This window comes from Lactuca sativa, chromosome 5 (genome assembly GCF_002870075.4).
Source record: "Lactuca sativa cultivar Salinas chromosome 5, Lsat_Salinas_v11, whole genome shotgun sequence".
Lineage (NCBI taxonomy): Eukaryota > Viridiplantae > Streptophyta > Magnoliopsida > Asterales > Asteraceae > Lactuca > Lactuca sativa.
In genome coordinates, this window is record NC_056627.2 from 141,831,014 (window position 1) to 141,853,050 (window position 22,037).

The 22,037-nt window shown below is 41.1% G+C and overlaps 1 protein-coding gene across 1 annotated transcript; it reads left to right on the forward strand.

Annotated features, from left to right (window-relative positions):
- Positions 1–9,228: 9,228 nt before the first annotated feature.
- On the forward strand, positions 9,229–10,122 carry LOC111920610 (pectinesterase inhibitor 10-like). Its single transcript, XM_023916186.1, has one exon. The coding sequence runs from the start codon at positions 9,229–9,231 to the stop codon at positions 10,120–10,122; it is 894 nt and encodes a 297-aa protein (XP_023771954.1).
- The last annotated feature ends 11,915 nt before the right edge of the window (positions 10,123–22,037 follow it).

The following is a 22,037-nucleotide window of genomic DNA, read 5'->3' on the forward strand; positions in this document are numbered from 1 at the left end:
TGTTCTGTCAGCCTAGAGTATAGGCTGATAGGAGTAAGTGTCGGATATGCGGGGCGGGATTCAGAACTAGGGAATTTGAGTGTGGAGGGCCTGGGATCGGGCCGGGATTGAGTACGTATGTTGGAGATAGAGTTCGGAACCCTTAGAGGGCGAGAACAGTATGCATGGGAGGATTCCCGGAGTGATGGCTCGGAATGATGAGTGTTGTTTGAGCGGTCCGGAGAGACTGATGGCCGGAAGGCGAATCAGTCAGGCCGTAGGCTCGGGAGGACGGTCCAGCCAGACTGAAGACCTGGTGAGATGGACTAGTCATGCTGAAGACTCGGCAGGTATATTCGGATCGGTCCGAGGAAATGGGTTGGTTATGTTGTGATGTGTTAGCACTAGAAGGTCTGGCCCCGGGTATTGATCTTGATTAGTAGAGATGGTGCATGGACTCGAGAGTCCTTGCGAGCAGATTCAGGGCATATGTGTTGCATGGATAGCGCTTGCGCTAAAAAGGGTGGTGTAGCGTTGGGCGAGCACCATGGCACTTGTTGGAGTGGCGTTATGGCCAAGTGGATTCCTTGGAAAAGGAAGTGAGAGAGGTGTGTAACTCCGAGAGGGAGTGCAAGTTCACGGAAGTGAAAGCGGCAGAGCAGAGTTATGTTTAGAGTAATTCGAGTATAGTTTTTGAGCAGCGTGTTTGCGGCAGTGGAATAAAAGCTCATCTGGTTTGGGATGTCTGCTGAGGTTGCGGAGGAATTCCGCAGATGTAGAGCCAAAAGACTCGGAAGGGATGTAGGGAGAGAGTCTTGGGCTCTTAGTGTGATTTTGATCATGGTATTGGATATGTATTAGTGATTCATCCTGGGGGATGTTGGAGGATACCATCAGTGTATCGGTTTTTCCCAACCTGAGGGTGCTGGAGAAAGTTCAGCATATGTATGTGATTGCAAGAGGAGAACTCGTGGGAGTTGCTCTGAGATCGAGAATGGGTCTTTCCGTCATCACGGAATGGATAGAGTGGGATTCCGATCGGGGATCCGATAGTTCATGGCTTTCTAGTCCTTATGGGACGAGTGATTGTCGAGATTTGGGGCAGTGATGCATCATGGGTAATTCTCGGTTGTTGAGTGTGATTATCAGAGGGTACAGCCGGTGCCCGGCTCGAGACGATGGTCAGGACACCATAAGGAAAGAGAAAGTATGTTTGAGTTTCGATGGGTATGCCATGAGGGACTTGGCCCGGTTAAGGCCAGGTGGCGCGTTGTGGGAGTATCGTTGGGATTGAATTGCAGTAGGCTTTGAGGACGAAGCCTAATTTAAGCGGGGGAGAATTGTAACATCCCGAAATATCAAGAGTAGAGTAGAAGGGCTAAAAGAGTAAATTGGGAAAGAGTGACTCGGTGAGTCCATGGGTGGACTCAGCAAGTAGAGTCGCGACTGGGTCGCGTGTTAAGTAGCCGACTCGGCGAGTCAGTAAGATGGACTCGGCGAGTAGGCGCTGAGTGGAGAAAACCCTAATTCTCGGGGTTGAGCCCTATATAAAGAACATAACAGCCCTCTCTCAGCCTCTTTATTCATCCTCAAGTCCAGAAACCCTTAGCCTTCATGTGTGAGTGATCATATCTCATTTGGGAGCTTGAAGGAGGTGTTTGTTGAAGGAATTTTGGGAGTTTGAAGGCTTGGAGCAAGGGGCTTTGCTTGGATTCGAGTTTCATTGTAGTTGGGGCGTTCCTTGGAGGTAATATCTCGTTCTTGGGTTGTTGTTACGTTGTTTCTTCATTTTGGGGTTTGTGGGGAGCTTGTCTTTGGATGTAATTGGAGTCTAGAGGTTAGATCCGAGGTTTCTACCTCAGATCTGGAATGGAGAAAGATCAGGGAGCATGAAAGTCCCTGTGTTGGAGTGTTTTGTGGAGCCATCATTTCCCAAACCCTAGCCCAATGTGCAAAAGGCCTAGATATCTTTGGATTCACGTAAAGTTTGCCACTTTACGTGATGGATGAGTTGTAGGAGGCTAGATCTATGTTTTGGATCAATTGCATGGTCTGGAATGCTTCTGTATGGGTTCAGACCGATGGTACTCGGCGAGTCACATGGGTATACTCGACGAGTTGCTTGAAGATGAGCTGGAACTCGGCGAGTTGGAAGAACAACTCGGCGAGTTGGATGAAGATGGCTTGGAACTCGGCGAGTTGTATGAACAACTCGGAGAGTAGGTTGAAGATAGCCTTGGACTCGGCGAGTCTGTTCTTGGACTCGGCGAGTCTTGTCGAAGAGTCCCAATATTTTATGGTCGAGTAGAGAATCGGTGAGTCAAGGGATGACTCGGTGAGTTGTGTGCGAGTGGACTCAGAGTTGTTGAACTCGACGAGTCTCGGGGTGACTCGGCGAGTGAGGTCGCAGATTGAGGGAAGTTCTAAGTATGGGGACTCGGCGAGTCATCGGGTTGACTCGGCGAGTAGAGTCAGTCAGGGGTTGACTTTGACCTTGTCTTTGACCAAGGGTTGACCAGTGGTTTCCAGGGGCATTGTGGTAATTGTTGATTATTGTTTTGAGTTCAGTGCATTGGTGGTTGTCCAATGGTGGAGATCGTATCAGCGATCGGAGCAGCTTGGATTATCTGTTTAGTCGGCAGTTTTGAGGTGAGTTATCCTCACTATATCAACGGGGTTTAAGGCACCAAGGCCGACCCTTTATCGGATGGAAATCTGGGTAGTTGTCTGTTGTTATGATATTACGGGATATGGGCCGGAAGGCATTATGTTATGGCCGGAAGGCATTATATGTTGTTGGCCGGAAGGCATTGTTTGTTGTGGGCCGGAAGGAATTGTGACGTGGACCGGAAGGTCATGGCCTGGAAAGGCGTATGTGCGTAATTAGTATGTTGGATGAGTCGTAGGGGGATGTTATGCTAGTGATTGGCTAGGCCGATATCTTGGTTAGGGTGATGATATGTTCTGTGATCTGTTTGACCGATTTGCTGACTGTGAACTGTTATATGATTATATGTTATGTGCACTCGGTTGCCTGGACTGGAGTTTGACCCGATATGCATGGCTGTTCTATGTTCTGTTATGTTATGTATGCTGTTACGTTATGGGCCGGAAGGCAATATGTTATGGGCCGGAAGGCAATATGTTACGGGCCGGAAGGCAATATGTTTTGGACCGGAAGGTCGTGGCCTGGAAGGGCGTATATGTGGTTAGTATTTTGGGGGTATCTCACTAAGCTTTCGGGCTTACAGTTGTGGTTTTATGTTTTCAGGTTCTTCAGGAGATCGTGGCTTGGCGAAGGCGTGATCGTATCGTTCCTCATGATTTTATAGTGATGTGATTCTGGGAACACGTTAAATGTTTTGTATTGAAAACCTTTTTTGTAAAGATTTTAATGAAATTGAGCTGTTTTGAAAAATTTAAAATTGGTTGTATTTTTCGGTCGTTACAACAGAAACCACTGAAGGCTGAATTAGAAACAAAAATAAAGGATTTTAGAAGAATTCAGGCAGAGTACAGTGAGAAATGTGAATTGTAAAATTATGTTAAAAGGAAAAATGATGCGCTGACTGCTGAGCTTGATACATTGAAGAAAAGATTTGATTCTGCAAACTTTTCTTTTCAAAAATTTGATGGATCAAGCGAGGTAGTTGCCAACATGATCGATCATTGCATGGATTTTAAACGAAATCAGTCAAAGGGTCTAGGGTATGATAGTGTTCCTCCACCTTTCAATCATAACTACACATCCATCCCTATGACACAGAAAGAAATTGACAGGGAGGCACATCTTCGATATGGCGAACCAGCTGGATTTGTGTCAGGAGGTATTCAAGTTGAATATACTAATGCTTCTACTTTATGTGCAGGTAAAGTAGCATAGGATGAGAACAAGGAGAACACCATTGAACAAACCAACATCTCCTTGAACTCTAAATATGTTGCTTCGAACTCAACTGCTTCTGATAAACCTGCTGTTGAGAAATACATGCCACCAATTCCAGGGAAATAGAGTGCCTCCTGCAAGTGTGCATGTGGGAACAACAAGAGGCAAGGCAAAGACACGCCACCAGGGGCAGGAAGAAACAACTTTACAGTGAAGAAAAAGACATGTTTTCACTGTGGAACACCTGGACACATTGCCAGAAATTGTCCAAATCACGCATACGTTCCCTACTATGCACAAGGCTGGCAAAACGCGCCAAGAGGGAGATACTCCAAAAGAAACCCCTCAAGGTCACGTTCAGACCATGATGACTGGAACGCAGAAGGCCAAAAATCAAACCCAAAAGGCCAAGAATCAAAATCCCAAAGTCAAGAAGGGAATGTCGGCCAAGAAGCCAAATTCAAGAGATGCTCCCGTGAAGCCAAAATCAAAGTCATCTCAACGACCAACATCAAGATCAAAAGCAAGTACTGAGCCACCCATCAGATCAAAAAAGAAGTCAGTTAAACCCAACTATAAATGGGTTCCGAAGGCTCAATCTCCCAAATCAACTAATGATTCTAATATTTCTATGTCTTCTGTTTGTGATAAACAGGACATGTCATGGGAGAGAGTACCGTGCAAGGATGACAAAGGTCGACCCAGTTTTAAAATGGACTGGGTTCCAAAGACCAACTGATCCCGCTTTGTGTCGGAGCAGCTATGGAGGCATATCATCAGACTTCGGTTTGTTGGTAGTGGTTGTTCCTGGCACTTGATAGGAGACATCTCTCAATTGTACAACACTCAGAACATTGTTTGGGAGAATGTCTCCTCTGCGGGAAGGGAAGAAAAGAAGTGATCACTCACGGGGTTTGTACTTAATGACATGAAGAATTTTCGGATCTATTTTGAGTTTACGCGTGCTGTTCTCAGACCTTCTGGATGCAAATTCAATCAGTGACTTATGGTTTGAGTTTTCTTCTCTATACTACTGAGTTTTTCTTAAGTTGATTCGCTTTAAAGAAAAATTCTTGTTTTAAGATAGTTTAAATTTGTGCATTTACTTTCGTTTCTCTCCTATGTACAAATTTAGGGGGAGAAATAAAAACAAAACAAAAATTAGAAAAGTTTAAAAAATCCAAAAACATTAGAAAATCAAAAAATCAAAAAAATATATATGTTGGTTATGAAATGTGCTTGAGAAAGATGTTCTGGGAAGTGATATGATAAAGTGATAACAGGCAACCTGAGTCTGCGTAACGTACCCGAAGTTGAAGGGTCTATGCTTTGGTTTGATGCGTCGGTAGGCACGAAAAATTTTAAATGGACTTGACTAGGGAGAGTTGAACTTAGGAAATTTATAGACTTGACAAATCTTGACCTAGTTAGATCCATTCAGCCTGACAATACGTCGCTCGGATAGGTTGAGCAGGGAGATATATATGGGAATCTACTTGTCACATTAATGAACCCGTACTTGGAACCGTGGTTTAACTTTTCCTCGATGTGCGGATTCTGTCCTTAATTCCGGTTGGATGGAGCGACTGGTAAATTCCGATAAATTAGGTCTGTAGAATATCATTTTCTTTCGTTCCGTCTGTTAGTCATATGTTGTCTCCTTTTCGCGACTTCCAATCCGACCAGGTACACAACATATGCAACTCTATTTCTCTGCAGATTATATATGTGAAAGACTTCTTATCTGTTAGCCATATGCTGTCTCCTCTGCGCGACTTCTAATCCGACCTGGTACACAGCATATGTAACCTTCTACTTCTCAACCCCTCTAAAGTAATAAGTAATAAGTAATAGAATTCTGAATCTATCATCTCTCTGAATGGTTGTCTGCTCACCTGATGTAAGGAGTGCTCTGGAAGTTCTTGATGGCTGGGGCATATCAGGAAGCGGGAAACACGTTCTAGTACACTTAAAATTGAACACATACAGATTGTCTATAGATCTCGCTGCTCAATTTAGGTGGACAACAATATCCCTGGTCGTCGTCAGATGAATGGTCCTTAAGATATAGTATCTAAGAAATTAGGATCGGATATAATTTTTAGGAACTTAAGTTCACCTTGTCTTGTAACAAATAGTATGTCCTAAATAAGTCACAATTTTTCGTGTTTAAGTGGACAACAATACCGACGATCAACGAGACAAAGACGTGAAGATAGAAGGTACCGACAAGTGGATAAAGGTTGTCTAAAAAACTTTGATCCCAAATCTCTTTTAAAGTTAGATATCATTTTTATTTTTGTTAAATTTGTCATAGTTTCTTCTAATTTAAATATTATGGGAGAATTAAAAAAAATCAGAAAAATTTAAAAATCCAAAAATAGTGTTATTTCTGTTTTATTTCTTGTTCAGAAAAATCAAAAATCCAAAAATATTTTTGTTTCTGTTTTAATTTGTGTGCTAAGTTTTATTTTAGTTTTGTTTTGTCTTGAAAACTGATTTCAGGTATAGATAAGACTCATGGAGTTTGTGTTGAAGATTTCTAAGCCAAAGCTTCATCTGTGAGCATCGAAGAATTCGCATTCAAAGGAGCAAGAAATGAAGATTATTCTTTCGGCATTCAATCTTTCAACCCTAGAAGCAAGGTGAAGATGAAATTGAAGAATATGTAACGGATTGCATTGAAGCCTCCTCAATCAGTCTGCTGCTATTGTTGTACCTGCTGAACTGATCTAGAAGATTTGTTCTCTCTGATGTTTCTCTCTGAAGATTCTCAAGCTAAAAGCGCTATCTTTCAAGAATCAGTACGTAAAGCCTCCTCACCCGACGTGCGTTCAATGCCAAATTCTGAAGAAATGCCCAACTGCTCAAGATGAAGTCAATTATTGAAGATTCATCAAGTTCATCTTGAAGTCGTGAAGAATTTGAAGATAATAGCTGAAGCCAAAGCTCCCAACGAAGATTATCAAGAAAGCCAGCTACTTTTTAGGGGGAGCTTGTTGGGTCATTTAAGAAAAGAAAAGAAAGCTATAAACCAAGGGGGAGATTGTTGGGTCCATATTTTGGTTTATACTTTGCTTTTCTAGGAAATTAATTTGTTATGTAATATTATATAGATGTTTACGGCCCAATGGGTGTTTACGGCCGTAAACCCTGTTTACGACCCATATTCTCATGTGTATATATATATATATATATATATATATATATATATATATATATATATAGGGGTGAGGGGTGTGAGGAAAAGAGTGATGAACACCAAGGAGCTTAAGTGTGTGTACTCGAAGGTGTTCTAGAGAGAGAAACTAGAGAGTGTGTGTTAGTGTGTGTGAATCTTGTATCCTGATCTTCATTCTAATCATATCATAAAAGATTCATATTAATCTTCTTCAACTTCTCTTCTATTTGATCTAATATCATCCGTTTGATTGGGATTCCGCACCATCAAACGGATCTGATTGATACATAGGCATTTTTGGGGACTTACATGGTTACACAAACTCTGTGTTTTTGATCTTGGATGTGTACACCATGCACTAAGTGAAACCCAAAATTCAACATCTTTAAAGAATTAACGGTGAATTTTAATATTCAAGCTTTGACTTGTTACCTAAAGAAGTCTCATTTTATTTTCTTGTGTGCTCTTTATGAAATTGTCTAAAACCAAGACATTTCTTCCCAAAAAGATCCAGTTTAGTTTTTGTTTTTGAGATTTCTATTATCCATTCTACCACTTCCCACGTATCCAATCTCCTTTTTCAACAAACCACATTGGTCTCACAAGGACCTCTTCCAACATTCGGTCTTATGTTAAGCATCGAAGTTCGGTTGAGGTTTAGCCACCCTCTAAAAGCCTATGTTTAAAAAGAAGCCTTTCCATGTTTCTTAACAAACAATTGATCGTATTCTCACGGGATACCATACAAGCACTTCAAGTCTCTCTTGACTTTGAAGGAAGAGATTCGTGCCCGGGATCCTCAATTTTATGTCATACTTGACATCGCTCACCTCCCATACACTTATCGTTATATTTCTTTTTCTTTGACACACTAATGCACGAGAATCTTTATGATTCTCCATCAATCCTGAATGTGTTGATTATGAAATTTCATGATGTGTTGATCAGATTAGAAGTTCAAACGTATTTTTGGATAAGGGCGCGTGAATTTGAAACGGCTCCTAATATCACGCTTGCTGACGTCTATCTGGGGAAGCCAACTATCACATCCCTACTTTATAGGCGCCTTTTCAGAGATTGTATCATCATTATAACAAGATTTTTTCTCTCTCCTGGGAGCCGTATATAAAGAATTGATGACACTATTCCATCTTATTATCTTCCTCAAAACTTTCTCAAGAATTACAGGCAACGTTTAACTATTCATCTTCTTCACAAAGCTCAACAATGGCGGATTCTTCATCAATTCAGGATCAAACTGCATCGTCATCCCTGCTTTCGATCAAGCCTAATCAGAACATGATCATTCAGATGACACCATTCCCGTATGATCATTACATGCTTCAAGTTTTGGAGTCCCTCAAGTATTCCCCTCTCGTAATCGCCTTAACTCAAGTGGAATCTGTTCCCATGTCACTCCTGTCTCAAGTATACTCCACAGCCCACTACGACAAAATCAAAGATCGCATCTACTTTCAGATTCATACTCATAAAGTTTCGATTTCCAATGTACGATTTTGCTCTCTTCTAGGGCTTGCAGTAGACGCCTCATTCATCTCCCCAGACTTCATCACTACAACTCAATTGTTCAAGATGTTCTATGAGTTGGGATACACTGAGGTCCTTACCACCTTCACCAAGTTCAAGAAGTTGTGCTTACCTCCACAGTGGAATGGGTTGCTCACCCTTCTTCACAAGGGGTTAGCTGAACGTGCTGGTGGCTCTGATGGATCCAACAAATGCTTCATGATGCTCCTACACGGTATCTACAACGGAATCAATTTGGACTATGGGACTTTAATCTGGTCCCAACTTGTGCAACGTTTGTCCTCCTCGACCAAGCATTCTGAGATTTCTTGTGGTTGCTTTTGGACTATCGTCGCTCAAAGGGCAATCACATCCCTCAATGTTCCATTCATGAAGGACTCTCTGCTTTCCTCAATTTCATCCTTTCATACCAAAAAGATCATCATGGCTGATCCAACCAAGTTTTTTAACAAAGGGTCTATTCCGGAATCTATGTACCGGTCTGTCTCTCAAGAAAGCAAACTCATCTATGAATACAAACTGCTTCCTCCGACGAGTCCATGATAATTAACTCCAGAGATGCAAGCAGCCTTAGATAAGGTTGAAAAACCAGCTAAGCGAGGGTGATTCCTCTGCTCCTAAGAAGCTCAAGAAAATGGCTCGCAGACACCTCACCTCTTCACCTTCACATTCAGACCCGAAGGACGACCAGTCTGAAGGTGACGATGATGAAGGGCAACACAAAGGTTCACCTAGGGGTAATACACATCCTTGGTCTCCAACTCCTAAGGTTATTGTTAATGATTCTATTCCAACACCCCCTCCATCTCCACCCAAGACCACTGTTCAGGTCACTATTGCTCCACTACCGCCTGTCATTTCTACACCAATCACTACCTCTCCATTACAACCACCTCTATTTTCCAACGCAACCCTCACCTCTACACCTATCATCACTTCAACCATAGATTCTTCTGTCAACATCAGCACATCTGATGTGGGGGCGAAGACTGAAGAACCTCCTAAAGTCACCACGGAGCCTCTTTCACCAACTCCTTCTAATGAATCTAGTCTAGTTTTTGGAGGAGTTGATTTTGAATTTGATTCTACATATTACAGTCCCTACCAAATTCCTAATGAGGAAGATGAATCTGCTATAGCAACAAAGCAGCACTTTGACAGTGTTCATGAAAAGCTTGATAACCTGATCGCTTCAACAAAAAAGTATAATGATGTTGTTCTTAAAGCTTTCATGGATACAACCCTGAACCAATATACAGATTCCATCGACAAGTGTATTGCTACAATCGATGATTCAACTTCTCTATGCAGACGAGCCTCTGCTGATGTTAAAGATCTCATTCAGGACTCCAAGGTTTTTCTTGACTCTCTCAAGGGTCATGCTAATTCCAATGCTGCCAAGCTCACAGAGTCCATTGATTCGCTTTTTGAATCTCTTCAAGTGGAGCAGACCAAGTTTGAAATAGTCAGCTCCGACCTCTCTGCTGACAACAAGACTTTCTTGTCTTTCATTGACTCTCGGTTTTAAAAGCTCACTGCTGATCTTCTTATGGAACGACAACTCAAAGATGATCTAGCTCAACAGACGGCAATCAATGTAGCAGAGCAGACAACAGTTACCAAGGCTGAACACGAAATTGCCCTGTTGAAAACCGAACGGGCCGGTTTTCGCAGTTTTGCTAGGGATGTTCTGTCTCAGTTACATAATCTGTTTAAGGCTCATGATCCTATTCTCACGCTCTCTATTCGCAATCATTTGACCTCCAAACTACTTCCCTCTCTTGAACTCTTACGCGAAATGAAAGGTGTTTCGGAGAGAATTGTTCCTCCCCAACAAGGGGGGAGAAGAGAAGCCACACCCTATTCCTCTCAAACGGAAGGTAAAAACCGAATTGAAGGATAATTTAGCTTCAGGTTCTGGTGTCAAAGAATGAAAGAAGCGTGTTATTGGAGAAGATGATGAGGATGACGAAGATCAAGAAACTATTTCTATGATCTTGAACCGAAAGAAAGAAAAGGAGGAGATAGATGAAACTCTTCAAGCAGATAAGGAGGGTGTAGAAAAAGAAAAGAAGAAGAAAGAAGAGGATGATGCATTAAGTTGCAAGAAGGTGTTGTTCCCTTCCTGGACAAGAGAGACACTTATTGTCTTTCATTGACAATACAAGGGACTCGCAGTTCGACATGCCTATTACTCGAAAGGCTTTTGTTTTCCACTGTTTAAAACCGACGGTTGATGTGCCTTCACCCCATCCTCAGGTCGACCGTGAACTTATACATTTTTATCTTGAGTTCAATCAGCCTCAGTACCTAACGAAGTTTATCTCCCTGGCAGAACTTCCTAACCTGAATCATCATGATTAGATTCTGCTCTTCAATATCTTGCTTACTAATGCAACAGAGTATGAACCAATCTTAAGACATCTGAAAAGGATGTTGGCCTCTTATATTCATGAGGTGGCGAATATGGATCAATAGGTAGCGAATGTTATGAGGAAGAAACCAACGGTGAAGCCAACTGTGAAGCAAGGAGATGTCAACAAGATGGCTCTCGAACAGATTGATGTTGGTCATCTTATTGTGATGTTTACAAGAGCTAAAGGTGAAAGGTTCTTGTTTGCTCTGGTGGGCAAATACTTGTTCTCAATTGATTGCCTGGATATATCATCAATATTATTCATCGGTGCAAGGCGAATTCTGAGTCTGATAAGAAGAATTTCACAAACATGCTTCAGTGGTACATTACTTTTCGACAAACTCTTTTGTCCATCATACCGAATGTGTTCAAGACTATCAAATAGTCTGCTGCAAATCAGTTAAAGTAAGCTCTCGGCTCCATTGACGCAAAGGGGGAGATTGTTAGGTTTGATGTATTGCGTCATGGGCTGTTCTTTTGTATATCCAGTTTTGGGCCTGTCCAACTGTGATTATAGATTAGGGTTACATACTATATATACTGCATGCATGTATGCCTTAGTATGAGATTGATTAATTATCTTATGCATTGTAACCGTAAACACCTCTACAGACGAAGTTCTTAATCGACCTCTTCTGAGGTGTCAAAGGTTAATCATTCGACATCATTCAAACCATTCTTGTGTTCTTAATTTTTTCATTAATTGTTTTACTGCTTGAATCTATCGATCTTTAAGGAGTATTATTCCAACAGATCTTGATCTCATTAGGAGGGATCACAAGGGTTTCGTCAGATAAACACTTTTTAAGGTTTGAGACGTGGAAGACAGGATGAATATTGTTAAGCTCTTGTGGAAAACGAATTGTGTATGCTACGGGACCTATCCTAGCGATGATCTCAAATGGTCCTATGTATCTCGAATTCAGCTTTCCAAGCTTTTCGAAGCGTATCATGCCTTTCCAGGGTGAGACCTTCAATAGAACACGGTCACCAACCTGGAACTCCAAGGGTTTTTGTAAGTCCCTAATCTGCCTGTGTATCATTCAGATCCGTTTGATGGTGCGGAATCCCAATCAACCGGATGATGTAAGATCAAAATAAGAAGAAAAGAAGAAGAAGAATAATGTTGAATCTTGAATGTATTAATGATATGAATTAAGTTCCTTACACAAAAGATTCACACACACATAAAAGCTCCTGTTTCTCTCCTCTCTGGCCGTAAACTCCTTAGGGTTTATCAATCATCAATCACTACTCCTCACCCTAACACCTCTATTTATACATGTTGGATATGGACCGGAAACAAATGGGCCGTAAATGAGTTTACGGCCGTAAACTCAGCCGTAAACATGGCCAACAACTCCATAATTATTACACAAAAATACAATAGCCCAGAAAAGTAAAGTATAAACCATATTTTGACCCAACAATCTCCCCCTTGGTTTATAGCTTTCTTTTCTTAATTGACCGAACAAGCTCCCCCTAAAAAGTAGCTGGCTCTTCTTGTCAATCTTCAATGAGAGCTTGGCTTCAGCTTTAACCTTCGATTTCTTCACAACATCAGGATGAATATATGAATCTTCAATAATTGATTTCATCTTGAGCGGTTGGGTTTTTCTTCAGAATTTGGCATTGAACGCATATTAGGTGAGGAGGCTTGACGTACTGATTCTTGAAAGATAGCGCTTTCAGCTTGAGAATCTTCAGAGAGAACTTCAGAGAGAACAAAACTTCTGGATCACTTCAGCAGGTACAACAATAACAACAGACTGATTGAGGAGGCTTCAATGCAATCCGTCACATAATCTTCAATTGCAGCTTCACCTTGCTTCTGGGGTTGAAGGATTGAATGTTGAAAGAATAATCTTCATTTCTTGCTCCTTCGAATGCGAATTCTTCGATGCTCACGGACGAAGCCTTTGGCTCAGAAATCTTCAACACAAACTCCATGAGTCTTATCTATACCTGAAATCACTATTCAAGACAAAAACAAACTATAAGAAAACTTAGCACACAAATTAAAATAGAAACAAAAATATTTTTGGATTTTTGATTTTTCTGAACAAGAAATAAAACAGAAATAACAGTATTTTTGGATTTTTTAATTTTTCTGATTTTCTTTGATTTTTTTTATTATTTTTATTTTTTTTATTTTTTTTTTTAAATTTTTAATTATCCCCAAATATTTAAATTAGAAGAAACTATGACAAATTTAACAAAAACAAAATTAATATCTAACTTTAAGAGTGATTTGGGATCAAAGTTTTTAGACAGCCTTTATCCACTTGTCGGTACCTTCCATATTCAAATCTTTGTCTGGTCGATCGTCGGTATTGTTGTCCACTTAAAGACGAAAAATTGTGACTTATTTAGGACATACTATTTGTTACAAGACAAGCTGAACTTAAGTTCCTAAAAATTATATCTGATCCTAATTTCTTAGATACTATATCTTAAGGTCCATTCAGCTGACGACGACCAGCGATATTGTTGTCCACCTAAATTGAGCAGCGAGATCTATACACAATCTTTGAGTGTTCAATTTTAATTGTACTGGAACATGTTTCCCGCTTCCTGATATGCCCCAGCCATCAAGAACTTCCAGAGTACTCCTTACACCGGGTGAGCTGACAACCATTCAGAGAGAGAAGAGATTCAGAATTCTATTGCTAACTACTTCAGAGGGGTTGAGAAGAAGAAGGTTGCATATGTTGTGTACCAGGTCGGATTAGAAGTCACGCAAAGGAGACAACATATGGCTAACAGATGAGAAGTATTTCACACATACATATATATCCTGCAGAGAAATAGAGTTGCATATGTTGTGTACCAGGTCGGATTGGAAGTCACGCAAAGGAGACAACATATGACTAACAGACGGAAAGAAAGAAAATGATATTCTACAGACCTAATTTATCGGAATTTACCAGTCGCCCCATCCAACCGGAATTAAGGACAGAATCCGCACATCGAGGAAAAGTTAAACCACGGTTCCAAGTACGGGTTCAATTAATGTGACGAGTAGATTCCCATATATATCTCCCTGCTCAACCTATCCGAGCGTCATATTGTCAGGCTGAACGTATCTAACTAGGTCAAGATTTGTCAAGTCTATGAATTTCCTAAGTTCAACTCTCCCAAGTCAAGTCCATTTAAAAAATTTCGTGCCTACTGACGCATCAAGTCAGAGCATAGACCCTTCAACTTTGGGTACGTTACGCAGACTCAGGTTGCCTTTTATCACTTGATAATATCACTTCCCAAAACATCTCCCTCAAACACATTTCATATCTAACATTTTTTTATTTTCTGATTTTCTAATTTTTGTTTTGTTTTTATTTCTCCCCCTAAATTTGTGCATAGGAGAGAAACGAAAGTAAATGCGCAAATTTAAACTATCCTAAAACAAAAAGTAGTCTTTAAAGCGAATCAGGTTAAGAAAAACTTAGGAGTATAGAGAAGCAAAGGCAAACTGTAATTCACCGATTGAATCTGCATCCAGAAGGTCTGAGAACATCACGCATAATCTCAGAACAGATCCGAAAATTCTTCATGTCATTAAGCACTAACCCCATGAGTGATCTCTTTTTTTCTTCCTTTCCCACAAAAGACACATACTCTCAAACAAAGGTCTGAATGTTGTACAGTTGAGAGATGTCTCCTATCATGTGCCTGGAACAGCCATTACCAACAAACCGAAGTCTGATGATATGCCTCCATAGCTGTTCCGACACAGAGCGGGACCAGTTGGTCTTTGGAACCCAGTCCATTTTGAAACTGGGTCGACCTTTGTCATCAATGCAGGGTACTCTCTCCCATGACATATCCTATTTATCACAAACAGAAGATGTAGAAACATTAGAGTCGTTAGTTGATTTGGGAGATTGAGCCTTCGGAACCCATTTGTAGTTGGGTTTAACCCATTTCTTTTTCGATCCGATGGGTGGCTCAGTACTTGATTTGGAACTTAAAGCCGACTGCCAAGATGACGTTGACCTAACCGGTCTTGGCTTCACAAGAGCATCTCTTGAACTGGGCTTGTTGGCTGACATTTCCTTCTTGCCCTTGGGATTCGGATTCTTGGCCTTGGGAGTTGAATTCTTGGCCTTCTGCGCGTTCCAGTCGTCAATATCTGAACGTGACCTTGAGGGGTATCTTTTGGAGTGTCTCCCTCTTGACGCGTTCTGCCAGCCTTGTGCGTAGTAGGGAACATACGCGCGATTAGGACAATTTCTGGCAATGTGTCCAGGTGTTCCACAGTGAAAACATGTCCTTTTCTTCACTGTGGATTTGTCTCTTCCTGCCTATGGTGGCATATCCTTGCCTTGTCTCTTGCTTTTCCCATATGTACACTTACAACAGGCACTTTGTTGCGCTGGAATTGGAGGCCTATATTTCTCAACGGCAGGTTGAGCAGAAGCAGCAGATTTAGAGTTCAAGGGGTTATTGGTTTGTTCAGAAGAACTCTCCTTGTTCTCATCCTCTGCTACTTTACCTGCACATGTAACAGAAACATCAATATTTTCAACATTAATAACCCCTCCTGACACAAATCCAGCTGGTTTCCCGTATTTAAGATGTGCCTCCTTGTCAATTTCTTCTTGTTTCATAGGGATGTATGTGTAGTTATGATTGTAAGGAGGAGGTACACTATCATACCCTAGACCCTTGCTTTGATTTTCTTTGAATTTTAACTGGGTCTCATATAAGGACTCGACTGTCTGACTTGACGTAGTATAATTTTTCAAACTGACATCAGTTTTTCCACACTTAATTTTTAAAGCGTCAAGTTCTTCAGTTACAGCAGCAAGTTGACTCTTAACATAATCATAATTTTCACACTTGTTGTTGTACTCTTCCTGAAGTTTTCTAAAGTCCTTGGTTTTTGCTTCTAACTCGGCCTTCAGGGGTTTTTGTCCTTTTCTGAGTTGATATCCTTCATATCTCAGGTCTTCAACTTCTCTTTTGAGTATATCAATTTGTTCTCGAAGAAATTTAATCATGGCTTCACAAGCTGGAGAACATGTAACTTCAGTGACCGGAATACTTTCAGAACGCATTGTTTCTCTACACTTCAAAACATCAAGTTCTTGAATTACATCAGCAAGACTAAGATGATTGAGATCTTTTGTCTTCTTGATGATAGCCACGTTCATATCCCACGATTTCGGAAGTGAATTTAGCAACTTTTTGTTTATCTCGGACTTGGTCAAGAAGATCCCGGCTATATTCATCTCAGTAGTAAGTGTAGTAAATCGCTGCAACTGAGCTTCCAGGGTTTCTCCAGGGATAAAATCGAAAAAGTTGAAATTTTGTCTTAACGTCTCCTGACGACTCTCTTTCATGTTTTCAAATTCCCTCGTATACCTTAAAATCAATTAATTAAAAAAACAACTAGAAGCAAACGTCAAATTTAAAATGCCTTTTTTTTTTTTTTTTTTTAATTTTCTTATTATTATTTTTTTATTTTTAAAAAAACCTTAAAAGTCAAATTTAAAAAAAATTAAACTTGAAAAGTCAAACTTAAAAATCAAACCGAAAGGTTAAATTAGAAATTTTAAAAATTAAACGAAAAAGTCAAAGTTTAAAAATCAAAATTTGAAATAAAAAGTCAAAATTAAAAATAAAAAATAAAAAATAAAAACAATTATTATTATTTAATTAATTTATTTATTATTTTATTTTAATTTTTTTAATTTGGATGAAAAAGGAATTTAAAAAATAAAAGAAATTTAGTTTTTGGGCAGAAAGTGTCAAATTGGCGAAACTTTTGTGCGAATGGTAGTGGTTAACTTTAATATTTCGGAGGTAAGAAACAAAGTCGTTGCTGGTGGAGTTGTTAAAGGCGCTGTGTTATGGAGCTGGAGGTCGCGGGTTCGATCCCCGACACCTCCAATGCGCGTCTTATTTTTGATGCGATGCGAAGCTAGTTGGGAGGCCGAGGTGCGAGGATGAGCTGCGATGCCGTAAACCACCGAGGCCGAGGCCGCAAGCTCCGGCCGTAAATGTGCGAGGCCTCGGACTGTAACCTCTGACCGCGAACTCTTCGGAACCCTAGCCGTCGGCCGCAAAGAAACCCTAGCCGCAAGCTGTTTACGGCCGAGAACCCTTCAATGGCCGTAAACCCTTCAAAAAACGATGTTTTTCATCCCTTTTTGCTTTAAAACTCGATCAAAAACCTTTTTTTATGAAAAACACGAAGAATAAACCCCCCTTATTTTTCAGAGATCTATCCAAAAATGCAAAAATATTTCAAAAATAAGATCAAATTATGCCGCAAATAGAGTTTACGGCCCAAGAACTCGGAGTTTACGGCCGTAAGCTTGGACCGTAAACACAGAATATTCGATTCCAAACGAAATAAAACCTTTTGACTGATACAACTTGGCTCTGATACCAATTGTAAGTCCCTAATCTGCCTGTATATCAGTCGGATCCATTTGATGGTGTGGAATCCCAATCAACCGGATGATGTAAGATCAAAATAAGGAGAGAAGAAGAAGAAGAATAATTTTGAATGTTGAATGTATTAATGATATGAATTAAGTTCCTTACACAAAAGATTCACACACACATAAAAGCTCATGTTTCTCTCCTCTCTAGCCGTAAACTCCTTAGGGTTTATCAATCATCAATCACTACTCCTCACCCTAACACCTCTATTTATACATGTTGGATATGGACCGGAAACAAATGGGCCGTAAATGAGTTTACGGCCGTAAACTCAGCCGTAAACATGGCCAAAAACTCCACAATTATTACACAAAAATACAATAGCCCAGAAAAGTAAAGTATAAACCATATTTTGACCCAACAATTTTCGTCTCTTATCGGTGTAGCTCTTTTGTCTATCTCTTGAAGCTTTTAATCGTTCCCTAATTTGTAAGATATTTTCCGTGGTTTCACGGATGATTTCTGGGCCAGTGAAAGAGCTATCAGAAACTTGACCTCTAGCTAACTGTGTCACCCACCTCAGCCCAACACAAAGGAGATCTACACTTACAACCATAGAGGGATTCAAACGGCATAGCTTTGGTGCTAGTATGATAGTTGTTGTTGTAGTAGAACTCGACCATAGAGGGCTTCAACATGTCTTCCAATGTCTGAATGGTTCTGTCACTCTGCCCATGGGTTTGTGGATGGTAATTTGTGCTCATATCCAACTTACTTCCAAGATACTTCTGTAGTGACTGCCAAAATCTTGAGGTGAATCTCCTAACCCAATCGGAGATAATGGACATAGGCACACCATGTGTACGAACTATCTCTTGGATGTAGATTCGTGTAAGTGTTTCCATCTTGAATGTTTCTTTTATTGGAAGGAAGTGGGCGGATTTAGTCAATTGATCGAAATTACCCATATGGTTTGTACCCACTCGGAGACTTGGGCAACTTAGTGTTGAAATCCCTCGCAATCCTTTCCCACTTCCACTCAGGTATTTCTGGCTGCTGAAGTACACCTAATGGCTTTTGATATTCCATTTTCACCTTGGCGCAAGTCAGACACTTGCCCACGAAAGTAGTGATCTCTGCTTTCATGTTTGGCCACCAATAGAGCTTTTTGGGATCCAGGTACATCTTATCTGAACCTGGATGAATGTAGTATCTAGACTTGTCAGCTTCGTTCATGACAACCTCCTTTTAACCACTAAACTCTAGGGTCCAAATCCGGTTCACGAAATAATAAACTCCGTCTCCTCTGATCTCCAAGTTGTTTCCTATTCCCCCTCAAGGCTTCATCTGACATGTTCTCTGGTTTTAAGGGCTCCAGCTATGCCTCTTTGATTTGATCGGATAGATGGGAATGGATGATCATTGTCAGTGCCTTCACTCTATGACCTGAATACTCTTTCCAGATGAGGGCATTCATTACCACATTGGCTTTGCTGGGATGATAACGTATCTCACACTCATAATCATTGAGTAGCTCCACCTATTGCCTTTGCCTCATGTTCAATTCCTTCTGATCGAAAATGTGATGCAGGATCTGATGGTCAGTGAAGACAGTGCACTTGGTTCCGTCGAAATAATGTATCCATATTTTTAATGTGAAGCCACAGCTTCCAATTCCAGGTCATGAGTTGTATAATTGACTTCATGTGGTTTTAGCTATCTCGAGGCATAGACAATAGCATTTCCTTGTTGCATGAGCACATAGCTTAGGTCCAAATGATGTATCGCAGAAGACAATGAAGTCCTCCGTCCCTTCAGGCAGAGACAAGATAGGTGCACTGCATAGGGTTTGCTTCAATGTTTGAAATGCAGTGTCTTGTTTTTCTCCCTAACTAAACGATGCACCTTTCTGAGTCAGGGTGGTTAAAGGCTTAGCAATCCTGGAAAAATTCTAGATAAACCTACAATAGTAGCCAGCGAGACCCAAGAATTGACAGATTTCTTTGGGCGTCTTCGGTGCTGACCAATTTCAATCGCCTTCATTTTAGAAGGGTCCACGTGTATGCCTTCCTCACTAACCACGTGACCAATGAAAGCTAATTTTCTAATCCAGAATTCGCACTTTGAAAACTTTGCGTAAAGTTTCTCCGCCCTTAGTGTTTCTAAAACTAGCCCCAAGTGATGTCTATGATCTTCCTTACTCCGAGAGTAGACAAGTATATCATCAATAAACATTATTACGAATTTGTCTAGGAAAGGGTAGCACACCCAATTAATCAGATCCATGAATACCGTCGGTGTGTTGGTTAGACCAAAAGGGCATCACTACAAACACATAGTGACCATATCGAGTATGAAATGTTGTCTTAGCAACATCACCCTCATGGACTCGTAGTTGATGGTACCCCGATCTTAGGTCTATCTTTGAGAAGTAACTGGCTCCTTACAGTTGATCGAAGAGGTCGTCGATTCAGGGAAGAGGATAACAATTTTTTATGGTGATCTTGTTTAGTTCACGATAATCTATGCACATTCGAAAGGATCCATCCTTCCTTTTCACAAAAAAGACCGGGTCTCCCCAGGGTGAGGAACTCGGTATGATGAATCCCTTGCTGAGTAGCTCATTGAGTTGGCTAGATAAATCTTGCATTTCTGCTGGCGCTAGACGGTATAGGGATTTAGTAATTGGCACTCGGGAGGGATTCCGAGAAGGTCTTTGGTAAAGACATAAGGAAAGTTGCAGACTTCGAGGATGCTCTCGAGGTCTTTAACTTCTTGCTTCTCATTAACGACATGAGCTAGGGATGCAAGGCACTCCTTTCGAAGATATTTCTGGGCTTTGATGCATGAAATGATACAGAGGTTTGAGCTGAGTTTATCACTATAAATAATGAGGGCTCCGCCAGATGGTAGATTGAGGCGAATGGCTTTTTCATAACAGAGGATATCAGCATGACTGGGGCTCAAGCAATCAATGCCGATGATGAAATCAAAACTTTTTATGTAAACTGGCATAAGTTCAATTGGAGAGGAATAGTCGTCTTGGGTAAGGGTGCCGCCAATGAATACGTCGTTAGTGGTCTCTTTTGTTCTGTTAGCCATCTCGAGGATAAGTTTTCAGTTAAAGGCTGGGTTTTATGCTTGCGTAGATGCTTGAATGCATGACTAACAAAACTTCTCTCCGCACCAGAATAGAAAAGAATGCATCCATAAGAGTTGTAGAGGAGGAATGTACCCGTAACAATGGTGGGATCAGCAACTGCCTCCTCTTGATCCATAACTAGCACTCTCCCTACGTTCCCAGCTGTTTTTGCCTTAGGACAATTCCTCTTGAAGTGCCCGATCTCCCCACAGCTATAACAGGCTTGACCAACGTCCGCTCCAGGAGCCTGATTGGTTGGTTGGGCTGGTGTCTTGCAAAATCGAGATGTGTGCCCCTTCTTGCCACAACTATTGCATTGCATATCACGACAAGGTCCATGATGATGAAAGTTACACTTGTGGCACCTTGGAAGAGTACCAGCATATCTATTGGCAGGTGCTTGAGCTGCAGGAGTGGTAGCAGCATGAACTGCCACTATTTGTTGTTTCTTGGACGGCTCCTGCGAAGACTGGCCCTTACGCTTATTCCAAAACTTTTTCTTCCCACCACTCGCCTTCTGTGGTTCGGAAATGGCTGCCACTACATCTAGATCAACCCCGTGATCTATGAGAGTTTGCGCTAAAAACTTGGCGCTATCAAATGTGAGAGGTTTAGCAGCCAAAATATTTCCTTGAGTTGGGGGTGTCAATCCCCAATGTACCTTTCTATTTTCTTTCTTTCCGGGGTGACCATTCCTAGACAAAGAAGAGCCAGGTCGTAGAATCTAGCTGTATAAGTGGCAATGTCAAAACCCTTCATCTTTAGGTTCCAAAGTTCATGCTCCAACTTCTACATTTCGCCTCTTGAGCAGTACTCAACAAGCATAAGTTCCTTGAAACGCTCCCAACCTATGCCATTTGCTACCGGCAGAGTTAGGGATTTGACTCGGCTATTCCACCAAGTCAGGGGTCTTTTGATGAAGGTGCAGGTGGCGAACTTCACCTTGCTTTCCTCGGGGCTCACACAAATCTCGAAAACTGATTCAATCTTCTCGAACCAACGAGTGAGTGCAATGACACCTCCATTGCTATCGAAGGATTTGGGCTTCGCATTCATGAAAGCTTTATAGGAACACTCCTTCTAGTGTCCCTGACCACCATCAAGATTAACGGGATGGGTACCACTTCCAGACCCACTGGAGCCGCCAGAATTAATCTGCGACATCACAGAAGCTACAACGGATGTAACTGCTGCCTGGAACATGGCAGGATCGAACTGAGGAGTTGGTGGCATCGGATCTGTCGGGAGGATTGTTGTTCTTTCTGTTGGGTCTCTTCTTCGAAGGCATCTTATTCTAAAAGAATCAAGAAGAAGAGGATGGTAAGTCCCTTAGAATCAAGTGATATGAAACAAGACATATCACAACCTGATAGTCAAAGTGTTATACTATGCGATATACAGAGAAAGGCTACCAACATAAGTGAACTATCGCTAGAAAAGGTATAAGCAGCAACACTTGGAATGAATCTCTACACTGAGTTAGGATCTAGCT

What these genes read in the sequence shown, in the direction of transcription:
- LOC111920610 (XM_023916186.1), top strand. Translation starts at nt 9,229, where the DNA reads ATGGCTCGCAGACACCTCACCTCTTCACCTTCACATTCAGACCCGAAG.